Source organism: Chanos chanos, chromosome 7 (assembly GCF_902362185.1).
Source record: "Chanos chanos chromosome 7, fChaCha1.1, whole genome shotgun sequence".
NCBI lineage: Eukaryota > Metazoa > Chordata > Actinopteri > Gonorynchiformes > Chanidae > Chanos > Chanos chanos.
The window spans coordinates 6292664-6310017 of record NC_044501.1 but is presented as its reverse complement, the minus strand read 5'-3'; the positions used below and the strand labels follow the sequence as shown (position 1 = coordinate 6310017).

Sequence of the window (17354 nt, the reverse complement as noted above, 5' to 3'; positions counted from 1 at the left end):
TATGTCCTCTGGTCACGGGCTGCGATTCAGATGCCCCTCCGCACAGTCATTACAGTACTCAACAGACAAAATGGATTCTGTCAGACGAAAACCAATTGGCCTCTCCTGATTGGCTAAAAGCTGGTCCAGATCACCCGTTTGACACATCCTCATACAGTTTCCGTTTGACATTTGTCACTGATGTCATGTCAAGTCTTGAAAAATGTCTTTTTGGAGCTCCGACGCCAGATCAACGTATGGCGGGGAAAACGGAACATCATCAAACTGCGGCGATTTTGGGCCCCCCCCCCCTCCCCCAGGACTGGATTTAGACTTTTGGGCACATGTGCTGTAAACAGTCGCTTAGGTGTTGCGTACTACTGTAGGCTGAACTGTGATTTGAATAAATACTTTTTTTTTTTTTGATAGCCCTTGGGTATATGTTGTCCTGTTTCTTTCAAACAAGTCAGTTGTGAAGATTCCTGTATTTTTTTTCATTTATTTTATTTAAATAACATTCTACAGTTATTGAACAGTTGTGTCAGGAATCGAGAATCGATAAGAAAGAGGACTGGAATCAAAGAGAGAGCAGAAGTGGAAGAAATATCGGTCAGTTTCACATTTAAAAGTAAATTTACCGTCTAGCTGAGGTAATTCTGTGGTAAAATTGGCACCTCTAAAATGTTGCTGTTTTGTGCTTACACTGTTCGTTAGCTGTCAGAGCATAATATTTAAAAAAAAGAAAAAGAAGACCCAGTTAGACCCAGGCTGAAGATAAGGGGTTAGGTTTTTGAAGAACAATACTTGAAACGGTTTAACTCGTACTTTCCTGGATGCAAACACCAAAATAAGAAGGGAAAAAAAAAAAAGAAAAGTGTTTTAAACTCGCCCCCCCCCCCCCTTTTCAGCTGTGCCGTTCTCGTAGTCTCAAGGTGTCGTGTGGAAAAACACAACCTTGGTATTCACGAAGGCCCTTTCAAAGAAAAAGCACTCCTTTATTATTATTAGCTCAGGAACATTCACTGGAATCAGCTTAAATAAACGGATTAAAAAAAACAAAAGAAAAACAAAAACAAAAAAACAAAAAGAGAGACCATCCTTCGACATGACTTGGTTTTTTTTGGTTTGACACCGTCGGGACACTGAGGGGGGCGTATTTACAGTTCGGGTCTAGTTCAGAGGGAAACACAGTGTCATAACAGCCAAGCATCTGGATGACAAGTCTGTATCTCCTTTTATTGTGAAGTTTTTAAAAACAAGCGGTAAAAAGTAAAAAACCAAGCGTACAATATATATATTTATATATATATATAACACCATCATCACTTATTTGAACTTTGAAGGAAAAACAAAACAGCAAAAAGAAAAAGGGGAAAAAAAAAAAAAAAAGAAACCACAAACAAAACAAAAACGGGGGAGGGGGAAGGGGGAACCAAACCTGTTTGTTACAATGGCAAAGTAGGAGCCTTTCAACTGATGTGTGTTTTCTCACTGTGGGAGACCAGAGTACCGTCAACACACACACACACACACACACACACACACACACACAGTGCATGCACACGTATGCGCGTACATGCGCGCGCACACACACACACACCACATACAACTAAGTGGGCACATGTGAAAGCACTCACACACACACACACACACACACACACACACACACACACACTACAAATAGACACACATCCAACATGCACAGACACACACACACACCCTGACACAGGGAGAACAATATTATGCTTGAGAGAAGCACAAAGAAACAGATTAAAAAAAAAAAAAAATCCATCCATTCATCAAGGGAAAACAAAAACAAGCAAAACAAAGGGAATGTTCAAACTCAACTAAGAGGTTTCATTTTAAAACAAATTAAAAACACTAAAAAAAAAAACAAAAAAAAAAAAAACAGAACATCTGACTTGTAGAGTTAAAAAAAAAAAGGAGCGAAAACTGCAGAGGGGGAGGAGAGGAAAAAAAAAAGAAAAAAAAAAGAGTCAACTATACAAACTTTTGAAAGCGGGAAAATAAAACGCAGTAGTTCAACCTGAAATTCTTCACGCCAGCCGTAAGTCCTCTCTCTGGAAGGCCTTTCTTCCTCAGAAAAAAAAAAGACAAAAGAAAAGGTGAGAGAGAGAGAGAGAGAGAGGAGAGAGAGAGAGAGAGAGAGAGAGAGAGAGAGACACAAGTGCCAGTCCATTTGTGGATGGATGGATGTTATTAGGCGATGAAGGTGATCCAGAGGGTTTTTTTTTTTTTCTCTTCTGTTTTCCCTTTAACTTCTCCGGTGAACGTTTTCCGTCGGGCAGGATAAATGAACGAGGAAGAGGACGAGAAGATGAAGCTGAAGATGGGGCGGGGTGAGTAAAGCTTGGTTGAGTCCATTTTGAGTTTGTGTTTAGTTTCTTTTTTTTTGTTTGTTTGTTTTTTTTGTTTGTTTATTTTTAAGCTACAGAACAAAGAAAGGAGAGGGAAGGAAGAAAAAAAAAAAAAAAAAAGGAATCATCGGACCATCTACAGGGCTTTTTATCTCTTTTGTTCATGTTCATCTGTTGTGAGAGAGAGAGAGAGGGAGGGAGAGGAAGATCAAAAAGGATGCAGGACTCAACTCCCCTCACAACAAAATGAAATATAGACAAAAACCAAAAATCCACAACAAAAACCAGAAAAAAAAAACCCCAAGATGCTCTTGGAGAAGGAGTCCTGGGAGGAGAGGGGACGGCCCAGGAGAGATGTGTACGTGTGTGTGTGTGTGTGTGTGTGTCTGAGAACATCTCACACTCTGAGCACCTCCCTTCACTGCGCCTGCAACAGGAGAAGAACCAGTCAGACATCCAACCAAACCATCATGCGCTCCCCCCTTGTGTCTGTGTGAGTCTACGAGTGAGTGAGTGAGTGTGTGTGTGTGTGTGAGTCTATGAGTGAGTGTCTACGAGTGAGTCCACGAGTGAGTGTCTGCAAGTGAGTCTACGAGTGAGTCAGCGAGTGAGTGTCTGTGTGAGTGAGTGTCTGCGTGAGTCTGCGAGTGAATGAGTGAGTGTCTGCGTGAGTCTGCGAGTGAGTGAGTGTCTGCGTGAGTCTACGAGTGAGTGAGTGAGTCTACCAGTGAGTGAGTGTCTGTGTGAGTCTACGAGTGAGTGTCTGAGTGAGTCTACCAGTGAGTGAGTGAGTCTACCAGTGAGTGAGTGAGTCTACCAGTGAGTGAGTGTGTGAGTGAGTCTACCAGTGAGTGAGTGTGTGTGTGAGTCTACCAGTGAGTGCGTGTCTGAGTGAGTCTACCAGTGAGTGAGTGTGTGTGTGAGTCTACCAGTGAGTGAGTGTGTGTGTGAGTCTACCAGTGAGTGAGTGAGTCTACCAGTGAGTGAGTGTCTGTGTGAGTCTACCAGTGAGTGTGTGAGTCTACGAGTGAGTGAGTGTCTGCGTGAGTCTACGAGTGTGTGTGTGAGTCTACCAGTGAGTGAGTGAGTCTACCAGTGAGTGAGTGAGTCTACCAGTGAGTGAGTGTGTGTGTGTGAGTCTACCAGTGAGTGAGTGAGTCTACCAGTGAGTGAGTGAGTCTACCAGTGAGTGAGTGAGTCTACCAGTGAGTGTGTGAGTCTACGAGTGAGTGAGTGTCTGCGTGAGTCTACGAGTGTGTGTGTGAGTCTACCAGTGAGTGAGTGAGTCTACCAGTGAGTGAGTGAGTCTACCAGTGAGTGAGTGTCTGTGTGAGTCTACCAGTGAGTGTGTGAGTCTACGAGTGAGTGAGTGTCTGCGTGAGTCTACGAGTGTGTGTGTGAGTCTACCAGTGAGTGAGTGAGTCTACCAGTGAGTGAGTGAGTCTACCAGTGAGTGAGTGTGTGTGTGTGAGTCTACCAGTGAGTGAGTGAGTCTACCAGTGAGTGAGTGAGTCTACCAGTGAGTGAGTGAGTCTACCAGTGAGTGTGTGAGTCTACGAGTGAGTGAGTGTCTGCGTGAGTCTACGAGTGTGTGTGTGAGTCTACCAGTGAGTGAGTGAGTCTACCAGTGAGTGAGTGTGTGTGTGAGTCTACCAGTGAGTGCGTGTCTGAGTGAGTCTACCAGTGAGTGAGTGTGTGTGTGAGTCTACCAGTGAGTGAGTGAGTCTACCAGTGAGTGAGTGAGTCTACCAGTGAGTGAGTGAGTCTACCAGTGAGTGAGTGAGTCTACCAGTGAGTGAGTGTCTGAGTGAGTCTACCAGTGAGTGAGTGTGTGTGTGTACCTGTTGACCCTGCTGTGGGCCTGGATGTCCTGGTGTGTGTGTGCGCGTGTGTGTACCTGTTGACCCTGCTGTGGGCCTGGTTGTCCAGGTGTCTGTGTGGCCTGGCCGTAGTAAGCGGCCTGCTGTCTGTAGTACTCTGCCCAGGCAGCGCTGTAGTCTGTCTGTCCTCCACCCGCTGCCGCCGCCGCGGCCGCTGGAGCTGCCGCCGCTGTCGCCCCGCCCCCACCTGCTGCTGTCAGACAGACAGACAGAGAGAGAGAGGGACAGACAGAGAGAGAGAGAGGGACAGACAGAGAGAGAGAGAGGGACAGACAGAGAGAGAGAGAGGGACAGACAGAGACACGTTTAATTAACAGGCACAGTGTCACAAATGAATCGATAAATGGAGTATACAATTAACATCCATCACATTTCTACCTTGAATAACTTCATGTACACAGACAAAAGGACAATAAATAGGTTTAAAAAAAAAAAAAAAAAAAAAGGCTGTCAGATTTACCAGTTTTTTTATAAAACAGCTACATACGTGCACAGTGAGTCATTCTAAGCCATCGACACTGTAAGAAGCTCTAGTGAGCGACTAAGTAAAGGAACTAAAGTCCTGGTTCCGTACTCATGCCCATTTTCTTGTAGTACTCCTCCCAGGCCTTGGTGTAGTCGGGCTGGGCCCCGGCCGCCTGCGGGGCTTGGCTCTGGTCGGCGGGGGCGGGAGCAGCTGCAGGGGCAGCGGGGCTCTGACTGGGCATGGCGCCCCCTGGTGGCTGCTGGTAGTACTGCGCGTAATAGGCGGCCCAGGCAGCGCTGTGGTCTGCCGCGGCTTTACCTGAGAGAGAGAGACAGACAGACGGAGAGTGTGCAGGAAGGAATGAGTGAGTGATAGGAAGAGAAGAAACATCAGATCAGATATCCCCCCACCAAACACAGGTAACCAAAAAATCCGCTGAGTAATAAAATAAGTGCAGATGAAGCAGACTCTTACTGGGGTCATGAGGACCAGGCGGCTGCCACTGCTGGTAAGCATTGCCCCAACCCTGAGGAGGATACTGCCCGCCAGGAGGACCTCCACTGAGAGAGACATTTTTATTAAATTTATGACACAGTCCACAACAAATTTCCTCTACATCTGCATGACAGACCAAACAGAACTCAACACGCTGTGAAATTTCAATGACCCAGACAAAAGTAGTAATATTATGTCTGTCCCTAGAAAACACCCCTGTAATCTGACTGTGTAACATCATAAGACGCCCTGTTTGGACAAAGCCCCCGAGATGAGAAAAGCACTCACTGTGGGGGGCCTCCAGGTGGTCCAGGGTTGTAAGGATTCGGATTATACGGGCCCATTGGACCAGCGGGACCAGGACCTCCTGGGCCGGGGCCGACAGGACACAGAGGACCCTACAGAGAAATCAGGAGAACCGGATTAATCCGGATCAGAGCCGAAGGTGGTTGTGAAACCGTTTAAAACGTGCGTTTAACTGAGCAGTTATGAGGTTACGTTACACATCACCTCTCTTTAGGTCAGTCCATTACAAACACAATTAAAAACACACACGCGCGCGCGCGGTGATGGTCACTGCTCCATACCTCGATCTTGTCTTCGATCAGCTGCTTGGCGTGGTCGATCTGCTGCGGCGTTCCCCTGATCACAAACAGTTTGTAGTTGGGGTCGCCGTTGGGCGGGGGCTGGCGCGAGATTTCCACGAACGCCCCGGTCTGCTGGTTGATCGACTTCACGTTCTCGCCCCCCCGGCCTATCACGAGGCCGCATTTGTGGGCGGGGATAGAAAAGGTCATCTCGCCGCCTGGCGGGCCCCAGTTGCCCGGGCCACGCCCCCTGCCGCGCCCACCCGGAGGCATACCTGTACCGGGAGGACCAGGTGGTCCCTGAGGAAAGAAATACACATTATATAAACAAATAAACAAAAACCAGCACCAGCTGATCAAACGGAGCATTTTTCACTTTTTTATTTTTCCCTTCCTGTCTTGGCTGAAAACCATAATCAAGAGATTTCGAGCTGCCAGAAATCCAAAGAACGATACAGACGTGGTGTACCCAAAACATGTCCTGCTCTGTCTATTTATACCCACACCGTCTGGTGTATTCCCCCCTCTCTCCACCACCCCAAACCCTGCCCCCTGGCCCCGCCCCTCCACTCACCCCTCCTCCCTCCTCTCGTACGCGGATGCTCTGCAGCAGGTCGTTGATGATGCTGGCGGCGTGTTCACAGCGGTCCGGAGGACCCATGATATGAGCGATCTTATCCGGACCGTTGCCGTCATCTACAGACAGACAGGCGCGCACAGACAGGCGCAGACAGATCGACGCGTGAGGGGTAAGGGAAATTGAAAACAAAAGACGGAGTGAACAAGGGATTGGAAGATGGCGACAGAAAGAAAGACAAATGACACAGGAAACGGAGGAAGAGAAAGCAACAGCACGATGGAAAAACAGAAATCATAAGTTATGTTAAAAAGGAAAGACAACATTATAAACTGTATTTTATAGATACATAGGATAACTAAATATGTAATTATATTTATGTGTTTAATAGTCTCATTTTCTCATATTTCAAACTGTGACAATAGCGGACACAGCTTTGAGGATACTGTGGATACCCCCTCACGCTCACCTGGTTTAAACTGTATCCTGACCCCTGCGTCGTTCTGGATTTTCTTAATCATCTCTCCGTTTCGACCAATCACGACACCCACAGAGTGACGCGGGACCGGCACCTGATCAAAATCACATCCAGTCAAAAGTAACTCACAGGCAGAGTGGATATATTTATGTTCACCTACAGCAAAGTCAGCTCAGTCGTGTTAACCTTTCATAAACAGACGCTCCAGCGACGTTAAAAATTGAACCTTTATGCTGGAGTTGTGCGTCCCTGTTTGAACACAGACTCAGCCTTGCCACCGAACTACATTTGGTAGACGCCGTGGACTACGTTTCCCAGACAAACACCCCTTTCCCTCTGTTCTAAAGCAAGGCTCATAAGTCTTAAAAACACAGCCTCAGATTTCCTCATCTTCTCAATCTGTCCATCTCATCTCGCTCACACACACACACACAGAAAGACTGAAAGCTTTACACACTCACACACACCTCCAGTCCTCCACCGACTCGGGAACCGTAGTCGTTCCTATCTCCAAATCCAGGATGATCCCTTTCTCTCAAGATCTCCTGAACCATCTCACGAGCTTGCTGGAGAGAGAGAGAGAGAGAGAGAGAGAGAATCAGATAAGGGAAGCACATTTATGTATCAAACTGAATGTCAGAAAGGAATAAAACTGCTCTGCTGGAGATCAAAGTTTTTTTTTTTTTGCAGAGAAAGAGAACAAGAAAACAACAATATGTAAGACAAGAGAGGAAAGACAGTGCACGAAAGACAGACAGGTGGTGAGAAAAGGGAGGACAAAGACAAGGTGGGCAGGAGGAGTGGACACAGAGAGGAGAGAGAGAGAGAGAAAGAGAGAGAGAGAGAAAAGGAGGGGTCAGTACCTGTACTTTGTAAGGTTCTCCAATAATACGTAGTGGTTTGTCTATGTTTGGACCCTGTGAGGCGTCCTGTATCAGAATCATCTTCACGCCAGCTCGCTCCTGACACACACACACACACACACACAGAGACCCCAACGAGAGACAGAGAAAAATCACACATTATACACACAGCAGTCAGTCACAGAACAGCAACACAGGCACAGCACTGGTATGACTAGGGTAACTGTTCACACAGCCAGTTACGTGCTGAGAACCAGTTTGGCTTCTCTGTGTGTGTGTGTGTGTGTGTGTGTGTGTGTGTGTGTGTGTGTGCGCGCGTGCGTCAGTGTGCATGGGGGGGGTCTGGGTTAATGCAAACACATCCATACCGGTCTAGCCACACCATAAATATACATGTCACCAACAGTTATGAGTAAGGTCTGACTTATGCCGGGTTCAGACTATGCGATTTCAGCCCGATTTTGACGTCGCAGACAAACTTCCACCGTCGGGCCCGAATGTGAACGTCGGGAACGACAAACGGGCGACTGTACCCCTTGTACTGAGACATAACGTAAGAACAGCCATGTGGCGTCTGGGACGCCCCACCACAAAACACGACACGAAAAAGTCTTGCACGTCGGAATTCTTTGTATTTTCCTGCCTAGTCTGACATCTATGATGTGTTCCTTGACGTTGACCAATAGGACGAATGACAGTCGTCCTCCCCGACGACCTATGAACTTGCGCAAGGTCTTGAAAGGTAGCATACGATGATTGGTCAGGGTCATACTTGTAGTGTTGCCAGTCTCCCGGCAATAATTGATGGCACTATGATTGCCTAATCTGACATAGTGGCCATCGTGAAAGACAAAAGTATCATATATAGTCTAATCCCAGCATTACTCACTCACACACACACACACACAGTCTTTCGTACCTGGAGCTGTTTGATGGTCTCTCCTCCCTTGCCGATGATGAGACCGGCTTTCCCTGCTGGGATGATCATCTCCTGCATGTGTCCGCTCTGCCCATTGGTCGACTCGTGGAACGACGAAGGGGGCGTGCCTCGCCCCCGCGACACAATGTCATCCAGCAACATCTTGGCCTTCCTGTAGGCATGGGTCAAAAGGTCAAGAGGTCAGTGGGTCACATCACAAAAAAACCCCAAACAAAAACACCTCACCAATAAGTCAGCTGGATGATAAATTCTTCAGCCTGTGTCCCAAAAATCAACTGACTCAACTACTTCACCAATAATAATTTTATGTAGTACTGGACAGGTAACAGGCGCTATTATTTGGGCATTCAGCTTTTTAAGGTTAAACTTAATTGATTTTTATGTAAAACAAGATAAAGCTAGATCCAATTAAACCAATTAAAAGTGGTGTTTGAAAAGTTAAAAGCCAGAGAAAAACCCTTTTGCTTCTGACTAATCAATTGATATCATATGAGGGGTGTCAGTTCATCTGGCCAGTCAGAGAGTGATGTCTGAGTGAGAGTGGACGGTCAGGAAAGGAGAGTGCACAGAGAGAGCTCACTAAAGACCGCGTGACACTTACTGTATGGCATCAGGAGACCCTGTAAGGGACACACTCCGCTCCGGAAGACCGCCGCTGTCTGGATAAACACACACACACACACGTGTCAATGCCTCAGCCAACATGGTGGATAAATTTTGATTTTTTCTTTTGTTGTTGTTACCGTCCACATGCTATAGTAATTCACAAATCTGACTTAAGAAATACAAGAAGTGCCAACACAAGACAAGATAACATACTGTTAACAGGGTGGGGGGCAAATGAAAGGGTTCATCTTTTTTTATTTTTTCTAACGCCATCACATCCTGCCTTAAAAAGACCAAATGATGGTCAGCTGAGTGACAATACTGACAATAAACATCATGAACCACCAACAGCGGCGGCTGAGTGGAGACTTGAGTGCCGTTTTTCTCGCTCAGGTTTCAAACACACTTTCATTTTTTACACTCTACAACTAAAGCCCTACTGCCTACGTTTGTTTTAAGGTGAGAACATAACAGTGAAACTGGTGGGGAAAAAAAAGAAACAAAAAAAACCATAGTTTCTAAATTAACTGCAGATATTCGTCACATGTCCCGCCCCCCCAAAAGTTACACAGCCAATTAGACTCACCTGGAGCAATCTGAACTTTACAGCCGGACTCCTGCTGAATCTTATTAATCTGTTCTCCTCCTCGGCCAATGACTGGGAGGCAAAGGAAAGCGATCAACCAATCAAGTCATTTTATGCAAACCATCATCACTGTAACTACTGGTTGTATTACAGACACTGTTCAGCGTCCTTAAGTGACTACACAGAGGGAGCACAATGTAATTGTGAGACATTGTGTGTGTGTGTGTGTACACTTACTGAGGCCAACCATTCCGTCGGGTACTCTGTACTCTTCTGTTGTAGACGAGGGACGAACGCTTCAGAGTAGGAAACAAATAAAAACGTGAGTAGGGGAAAGACAGAGAGAGAGACCACAAAAAAAAAAAAAAAAATTCCATAAAAAGACATCTCACGGTTTTCACACACACACTCACCTCTGCTGAGACAGAGCTGCCAGTTGGGCTCCAATGGCTGCAGCGGAAACGAAAAAGCATTAACGCGCTGGCCTGACACACCCAAAACACCTGTCTCTTCTACTGTTCTACTATCACAAAGACTACAGCAACTGTATACTGTCTGCGCATACGATAAAGCAGTCACGCTTTTTTCACACAGAGAGAGAGAGAGAGAGAGACTGCGTAGGCTCAGGTACAGACAGGCTCATGTTAGCAGTGTCGGTTTGGCACCGCGGGAACTCTGCACTGGACTCCCCGTAAACAGAGCGCACTGGGGCTGCGATCACGTGCATGCGTGCGAGAGGAGTGGGCAGCGCTCTTACAGAGTGCAGTCGCGTTGTCCCTGTCGCTCTGAGGGGCCATCTTCTTGCTTTCGGGTTGATCTGAAAAAGGAGCGAGAGAGAGAGAGAGGACAGGTTGATTGATACCCAGCAGTAGGACGGAGATATACGAGTTTTTAAATCTTTCTGACAGCGTGAAAAGCGCGTTTTCCCCTCTCTGTACCTGCGTCCTCCAGAGAGCGTTTCTGTGGGGTAAAAGGGTAGCTCTCCGCTCCTCCTCCATTATTGCTCACTGGGGGACCTGCTACGTCTCCTCCAATCTTGGCTGCAATCTGTTTTGGGGGGGAAAAGACAGTGATTCTCTGGTTTCCTTGGTTCTACGGTACCTGCACCAGTTCTAAATTCACTTAATGAGCGAGAACACACATGCCAGAAATCAGTATTCGGGTCATATTGAAGTAAACTGCTTCGAAATGTTTACACAAGTATGTGAAACCATCATCATCATCATCTTCATCACGCGAAGCGCTGAATGGGATGTGTCGGCTCGCGCCAAGAATACAGAACCACGCTGTCGCGAACTGCATGTGACCTAAATTCACCTACGGCAGAGGGACCATGAGGAACTGACACGAGTTCATCTCTTCCTAGTTGTTGTGAATTAACGGCCGGGAATATAGATCTGTGTGGTCACCGTCCACAAAAAAACCCTGGTCTATATCTGAAGAGATGACCTCATGAACCATCTCGTACTTTGAAACTATGACCCTTGGGAAAAGCAGGCTCCTTTAAAAACTACCACGCGATACATTCAAACATACAACGACAATAAAGTTGGCTAGTTTATCAATCACAAACACAGCCTGCAGGACGCATTACCAATCAGTGACCGTTTGTCAAAAACTAAAGAAAAACGAGAAAAAAAAATCTAGCTAGTCTAAACAATTAATGCCAGAATGTGAAAGAGTATGTCTAGATCACGCAAACAAGGTTTTAGCGTGTTTCTGGAGCAATCCCCACAAAACAGGCCCAAATGGGGATGCATAATGATAGCTGGAATTCAGTATCGGTCAGTTGCTGTATTTAAAGCAAATAATTGGTGCTTTTGAGAACTGACAGCATTCAAAGCATACGCTGATTAAACAGCACGATTTTCAGCTACGTGGATATGATCGTTAGTTGCTATGAGTTCAAGGGTTACCCACCATGCTATCGCAGACTCGATGAGGTTCAGGCTTGTGAGCAATGCTACATAAGTTAGCCAGCTAGCTAACGTTAAAGCTACACAGCCGGGGACACGGTCGGGTAGCATGCTAGCACACAATGAAAGCTCATGAAACTCAATCAGCACGTTTCCCCCACCCCCCGCAAATAAACAGCCGTATCTAGTCTCGTAATAACTCACCGAATCAGCCATTACCATGACCTCAGTAATATTTGATTAAACCCGTGTAAGGAATCCCGGACGAAACCCGCTGCAGCCATCCAGGTACACATGCCGGCTCCCACTGACTTTGCCTTGGCCTTGCGGCCACAAAACGTGCTAAACTGACTGGCTAAAGCTAATGCTGCTCCAGTCGAGTGTCGTTAAGCTAAGCCTACAGACTCAACCTTACCGAACCTTACCTGTCGGGCTCGCTGCACGGCGTCCGCAAACGCGTCTTTCTTCAGTCCACCGGCACCGAGAGCTCCTCCGGCCCCGGGCGGCGGCACCGCGCTGTAGTCCGACATGCTGTCCGTCATAAAGGAGGTAAAATAAGCGGGGCTGGGACTGGGCTAAGGCCGGGTAGAGGTGCGCAGGAGCGGGAAGAGCGAGAAAAAGCGAAAAAAATTGCTGGTGGGCGGGAAAAGCAAGCTGCGATGGCGCGGCGAAAGTGAAAAAACGTGTTCCCAGAGGCTATTTTTGATTTCTTTCCTCTGTGTGTAGCCAATCACAGAGCACAAAGGGGGCAAAGTGTGTTCATTTGGCTTAACATCATTGGCTAAGAAAGGAAACAATTGATCATCTACTGAAGGGATGTTTGATGGACAATTCAAGTGACCAAACATTGCCACAAAGAGTTGGCGCGAGACTTACAGGACCTATCCGATTTTGAGGACCGAAAATGATTGGCATATCAGGGTCAAGTGTATGTTTTTTCTGATTTTGATGTACGTGTGAACTGGCAAATAGCAGGTTGCGACATTTTGACAGGTACGTTTTAACCTTGCAGTTCAACGTGGGAGAATGTCGCATGCTATGTGGCCTCCTCTTAGCGTGTAAATTTATTGTAAGTATATTATATGAGAGAAACTAGATGAGAATTTCGTAATATATGAAACAAATGTTAATCCTTAAAGCATTACCAAACCCTGCATCTAAACTGAACTATATACGTGAGCTGTAGGTTAGTTCTTCACACCCCTAGTGTATTATACTGCTAAATTCAGTTACCCGTGCGAAACAAGAAGTAAAAAAAAAGCAGACAACCATACGTATATGACATTTTCATTTAATAATTTATTAACCGACATACATCCTCAGGCATGCTTTCAGTCACATACAGCAATCTCTCTTCTTTCAAGAAAAAAAGCGGGTGTGCTTTGGAGTTGAAATTGACCTGAACACCCATAACTCATTGAGCTAAATGAGCTCCAATAAACGTCAGAATGAACAACAGCTGTTCAAAATAGAGAAACAAATTCAGTCAAAATTAATACTCAAATGAAATACTACAGTATACATCAGTTTCTTCTATTTCTGAAAAAAGAAGGCGGCGGTATTTTAATGACAGTATTTTTTTTTTTTTTTCGTTTCGCTGTCATAATCATTGGTCTTCTTTTCATTTTTCATCTCTCTCTCTCTCTTTCTCCACATTTTGTTCTTCTGTACTCTATGTAGAGAGCATATAGGCACAAATAGCACACATACCATAATAATCAGCAGGCATCCAAAAGAATCAGAAAATGTTTATAATGCAAAACAAATCCGTATGTATATGTATGTATGTATATATATATGTATATGTAACATCACATTTGTTCATGCAGACACAGAATCATTCAGGGCTTTCTCATGCGTGTAAAGGGGGGGGGATCACCTATGGTTTCACAAGCCCTCCAGGCCCAAAAAATACAGAAATCCGTCAAATCGAGAGTCATTTGTCAGACCGAGAACAACTGTCAGTTTAACATGAGCACACATTAGCTTATCAGTATTTTAGCCTCAGAAAGTATTTTGACATGAATTATGGGGAAATATATAAACTAATTATCATTCTCTGTTCAGTAAGGGAGAGGTGTGTTTGAGTGTGTGTGTGTGTGTGTGTGTGTGCGTGCGGTTATTCACGTAAATTCCGCATGCACACTTGCACACGTGTCTTCGCACAGTTAATCTGAGACAGGCTTTTATTTTACCACATCCAGAGGGGCATAGCCCGTGAGCCTGAAAATCAGAGTCCTGTTGACCAAACAAAACAAACAAACAAACAAAAAAAAAAACAGGTACACAAACAATAAAATGTAAAGATTAAAAAAAAAAAACCTGTTCATGAGATAACCCTTTCACCATGCATGATCATAAATGTAAGTAAAACAAACTTTGCACACACCCACACACACGTACTCACAGCCACACCTGTACACACACGCACTTTTTAAGTTTCGTGGTCTTAATGCAAAATTAAAGTACCTCTATGATTTTTGCATACTTGGATTTAAAAATTGACAAATCCATCATGGCTTATCTAATACTTCTCTGTATCAGTCCTCCTGTTTGGGGTTTTTCTTTTTTTTTTTCTTTTTACCACAAACACTTTTATAAATATGTCCATTCTTTGGTCCTTTCACTGAGCAGAAGCAGAAATGACTGTACTGCCTCCTTTGGTTGGCAGGTATCCAGTTCACTCACCTCAGAATGTTCTAGAACTGCACCGCCAACGCACTTCCCTGTCTTAACGGTGTTATTCACTCCTCGCTGTTGTCTACTCACTTATTCGCTGTCTCGCAATCCTGTTCTCGTTATTACAAGACGGGACCCTATCGACGGGAGCTCAAAGCGTGTACCTACCCGTGAGAGGTGAGTTTCTCGACTATATCGTTGTGTCAGAAAGACTGGGACATCAGGAGACCAGGTTTGATCTGGTTTGTCCAAATCCTTCCTCTTTGCCGCGTCCTGAGGTACCCCCGCCGATTTTTGCAATTCGATTCTGACTAAGGATGCTGACTGTACAGAATGCTGTCATAACTGCTGTAGTGTATTGAAGTCCCATCGACATCGAGTTTTTTTTTTGTTTGTTTTACAGTGAAAACACAACTGTGAGCTGAAAAATTGCTGAGCCCCTGCCATTCAGGCTAAAGTTTCCTGACCTCCCGATGGCGTACGCTAGAGGGCGCTGACGATTTCTTTAACATTCGCGGTGCCGTGCTGTTGCAGTTAATCCATCACTGAAGAAAGAAGGATGTTTTAGCGCCTCTTTTTTTCTGTCACTCCATCCCGTTCAGTTTTCTCATCAGAGACCGTTATACACATCCTTCTTTCCTCTGTGTATAATTTCTCTCTCTCTCTCTGCCTCTCTTTCTCTCTCTCTTTCTCGCTCTCTCTCCCTCTCTTTCTCCCTCTCTCTCTCTCTCCCTCTCTTTCTCTTTCTCTCTCTCTTTCTCTCTCTCACATTCCCACTCCCAGTACTTTCCTCATGTGTTCGTAGACCACGTAGGAGATGCTGACAGCAGGGATGACTTTTAGGAAGTTGGGCGCGATGCCGCGGTACAGGCCGACCACGCCCTCCTGAGAGACGATGTTCCTGAACAGGGTCATCATGGAGACCTGGGGCGCACCCTTCATCGAGGCTAAGAGAGGAAGAGGAAGAGAGAGAGGGAGAGAGAGAGGGAGAGAGAGAGAGAGAGAGAGAGGAAGAGGGATAGAGAGAGATAAGGGGAGCGAGCGAGAGCAAAGGATGCAGGGAGGGAGAAAGTAACGAGAGAAAAGAAAAGAAAACGTGAGGAAAAAGCAACAGAGAGAGAAAAAGAGAGGGAGGGAATTTAACACAATATAACTGCATTAAATCAATGAAACAATTTCTATCTGGTTTTCATGATCTGAACATCATCCGCTATTTTGCGCAGAACATGACTACAGAAAGACAGTTTTTTGCTTATGTTTCAACATAAACATTCAGCCAAGCACACTGACCATTTCTCTCTTTCTCTCTCTCTCTCTTTATTTCTCTCTCTCTCTCTCTCTCTCACCCTGAGCCTGCATGCGTGTGCGGATGAGTGCAAGGGGATAGCTGGCCAGTTGGCCGCAGGTGCTGGAAACAGTTCCACAGCCCACCAGAACCAGAACCCCCGGGTCAGCAGAACCGTCTGTGTGTCTCTGCAACCATGCATTCTTCAGTGTCTGAGAGACAGACAGAGACAGACAGACAGACAGACAGGCAGACAGACAGAGAAAGATCGCACAATTAATTACGGCAAACTTAAACTATGAAGAACGAAGTGACGGTTTCGCTGGAGGTTAATGCACATTATCTCCACAGCATTAAGTATATAAAGCCTTTTCCTGTTCACATAGTGTATACACTCGATTATTCATCACATATACAATTAAAAACTCCATCAAAATAATTACAAACTGTCACAGTGTCTACATGACTCACAGTCAGGGAGGAGAGAGGAGGAGGAAGAGAGAGAGAGAAGAACAGTGAGCAGGAACAGATGGCAGTTAAAAGGAGGAACATTCTAGATCTAAATCTACGGAGAGGACACACACTCTGGAAGAGGGTTTTCTTTAAAGGGAAAGAAGAGGGGAAAGAGAGGTGTCGTCCACAATGACCCACAAATGAGTGCGCAGAGAAGTGTATTCACACACACACACATACACATACACACGCACACACAGACACACACACACATCACACACACACACAGACAGCCAGACACACACACACACACACACACACACACACACACACACACACAGACCTCGTAGACAGCCAGGTCGATGCCAGCGTAAGGTATGATGCCCAGGATGTTGGGCACGTAGCCTTTATAAAAGGCCCTCACGCCCTCTTTCTGTAAGATCTGACGGGCGCAGTCGAACACGCTGGAGTACTGCCCCGTCTTTCTCAGAGTCAAACGCGTCTTCAGCACCTGCAGAGAGAGAGAGAGAGAGAAATCTCACTTTACAGGAACTGTGTGTGTGAGTGAGTTTGTTTGTGAGTGATAGATTGTGTGTGTGTCTGTGTGTACATGTGCATGTATGTGTGTGTGCTTGTGTGTGCGTGTGTATGTGTGTGTGAGTGTGTGTGTATGACTGCGTGTGTGTGTAAGTGTGTGTGTGTGTGTGTGTGTATGTGTGTTACCTCCATAGGATATATGATTGTCTGTGCAGTGGCTCCAGCGAGAGATCCGGCAATGAATCTCTCCTGCACCTTCAGAGTCCCTCCCTCTCTATTGCCCTTCATCAGTCTCTTTATCTACACACACACACACACAGAAAGACCCTTCATCAGTCTCTTTATCTACACACAGAAAGAAAGAAAGAAAGAAAGAGAGAAAGAGACAGAAGAGGGACGAACCTGTGAATGTTCATCTTTTACACAGTTTTATTTATTTTTTTCTTTCTACTTTGAGTGAAGAATAGTGATCTGTTCGCAAGAGATGAGTGAGAGGGTTACTGGAGAGAGAGTGACAGGGTTACTGGAGAGAGAGAGTGAGAGGGTTACTGGAGAGGAGTGACAGGGATACTGGAGAGAGAATGACAGGGTTACTGGAGAGAGAGTGAGAGGGTTACTGGAGAGAGAATGACAGGGTTACTGGAGAGAG

The 17354-nt window shown here is 45.7% G+C and overlaps 2 protein-coding genes across 3 annotated transcripts in view; both read right to left on the bottom strand.

Annotated features, from left to right (window-relative positions):
• Window positions 1-2478: 2478 nt before the first annotated feature.
• khsrp (KH-type splicing regulatory protein) lies at window positions 2479-12336 on the bottom strand. Of its 2 annotated transcripts, none has more exons than XM_030779933.1 (18): window positions 12177-12336; window positions 10774-10882; window positions 10593-10652; window positions 10249-10285; window positions 10073-10131; window positions 9836-9907; window positions 9245-9302; window positions 8623-8794; window positions 7704-7802; window positions 7302-7406; window positions 6832-6934; window positions 6360-6481; window positions 5786-6085; window positions 5487-5596; window positions 5178-5263; window positions 4812-5021; window positions 4255-4430; window positions 2479-2784 (listed from the first exon to the last, which is right to left on the bottom strand). In XM_030779933.1, the coding sequence occupies exons 1-18, from the start codon at window positions 12291-12293 to the stop codon at window positions 2776-2778; spliced, it is 2004 nt and encodes a 667-aa protein (XP_030635793.1). In that variant the 5' UTR covers window positions 12294-12336; the 3' UTR covers window positions 2479-2775. The 2 variants fall into 2 exon arrangements, with proteins under 2 accessions (XP_030635793.1, XP_030635794.1); XM_030779934.1 differs by having other exon boundaries at window positions 7308-7406.
• Window positions 12337-15195: 2859 nt separating this feature from the next.
• Window positions 15196-17354, bottom strand: part of slc25a23a (solute carrier family 25 member 23a) — a 12600-nt gene continuing 10441 nt past the window's right edge. Inside the window, exons 7-10 of the mRNA XM_030778894.1 lie at window positions 16892-17005; window positions 16512-16679; window positions 15777-15927; window positions 15196-15377 (exon numbers count right to left, since the gene is read on the bottom strand). Coding sequence (XP_030634754.1) covers window positions 15196-15377; window positions 15777-15927; window positions 16512-16679; window positions 16892-17005 — 615 coding nt within the window. The remainder of the gene's footprint in view (window positions 15378-15776; window positions 15928-16511; window positions 16680-16891; window positions 17006-17354) is intronic.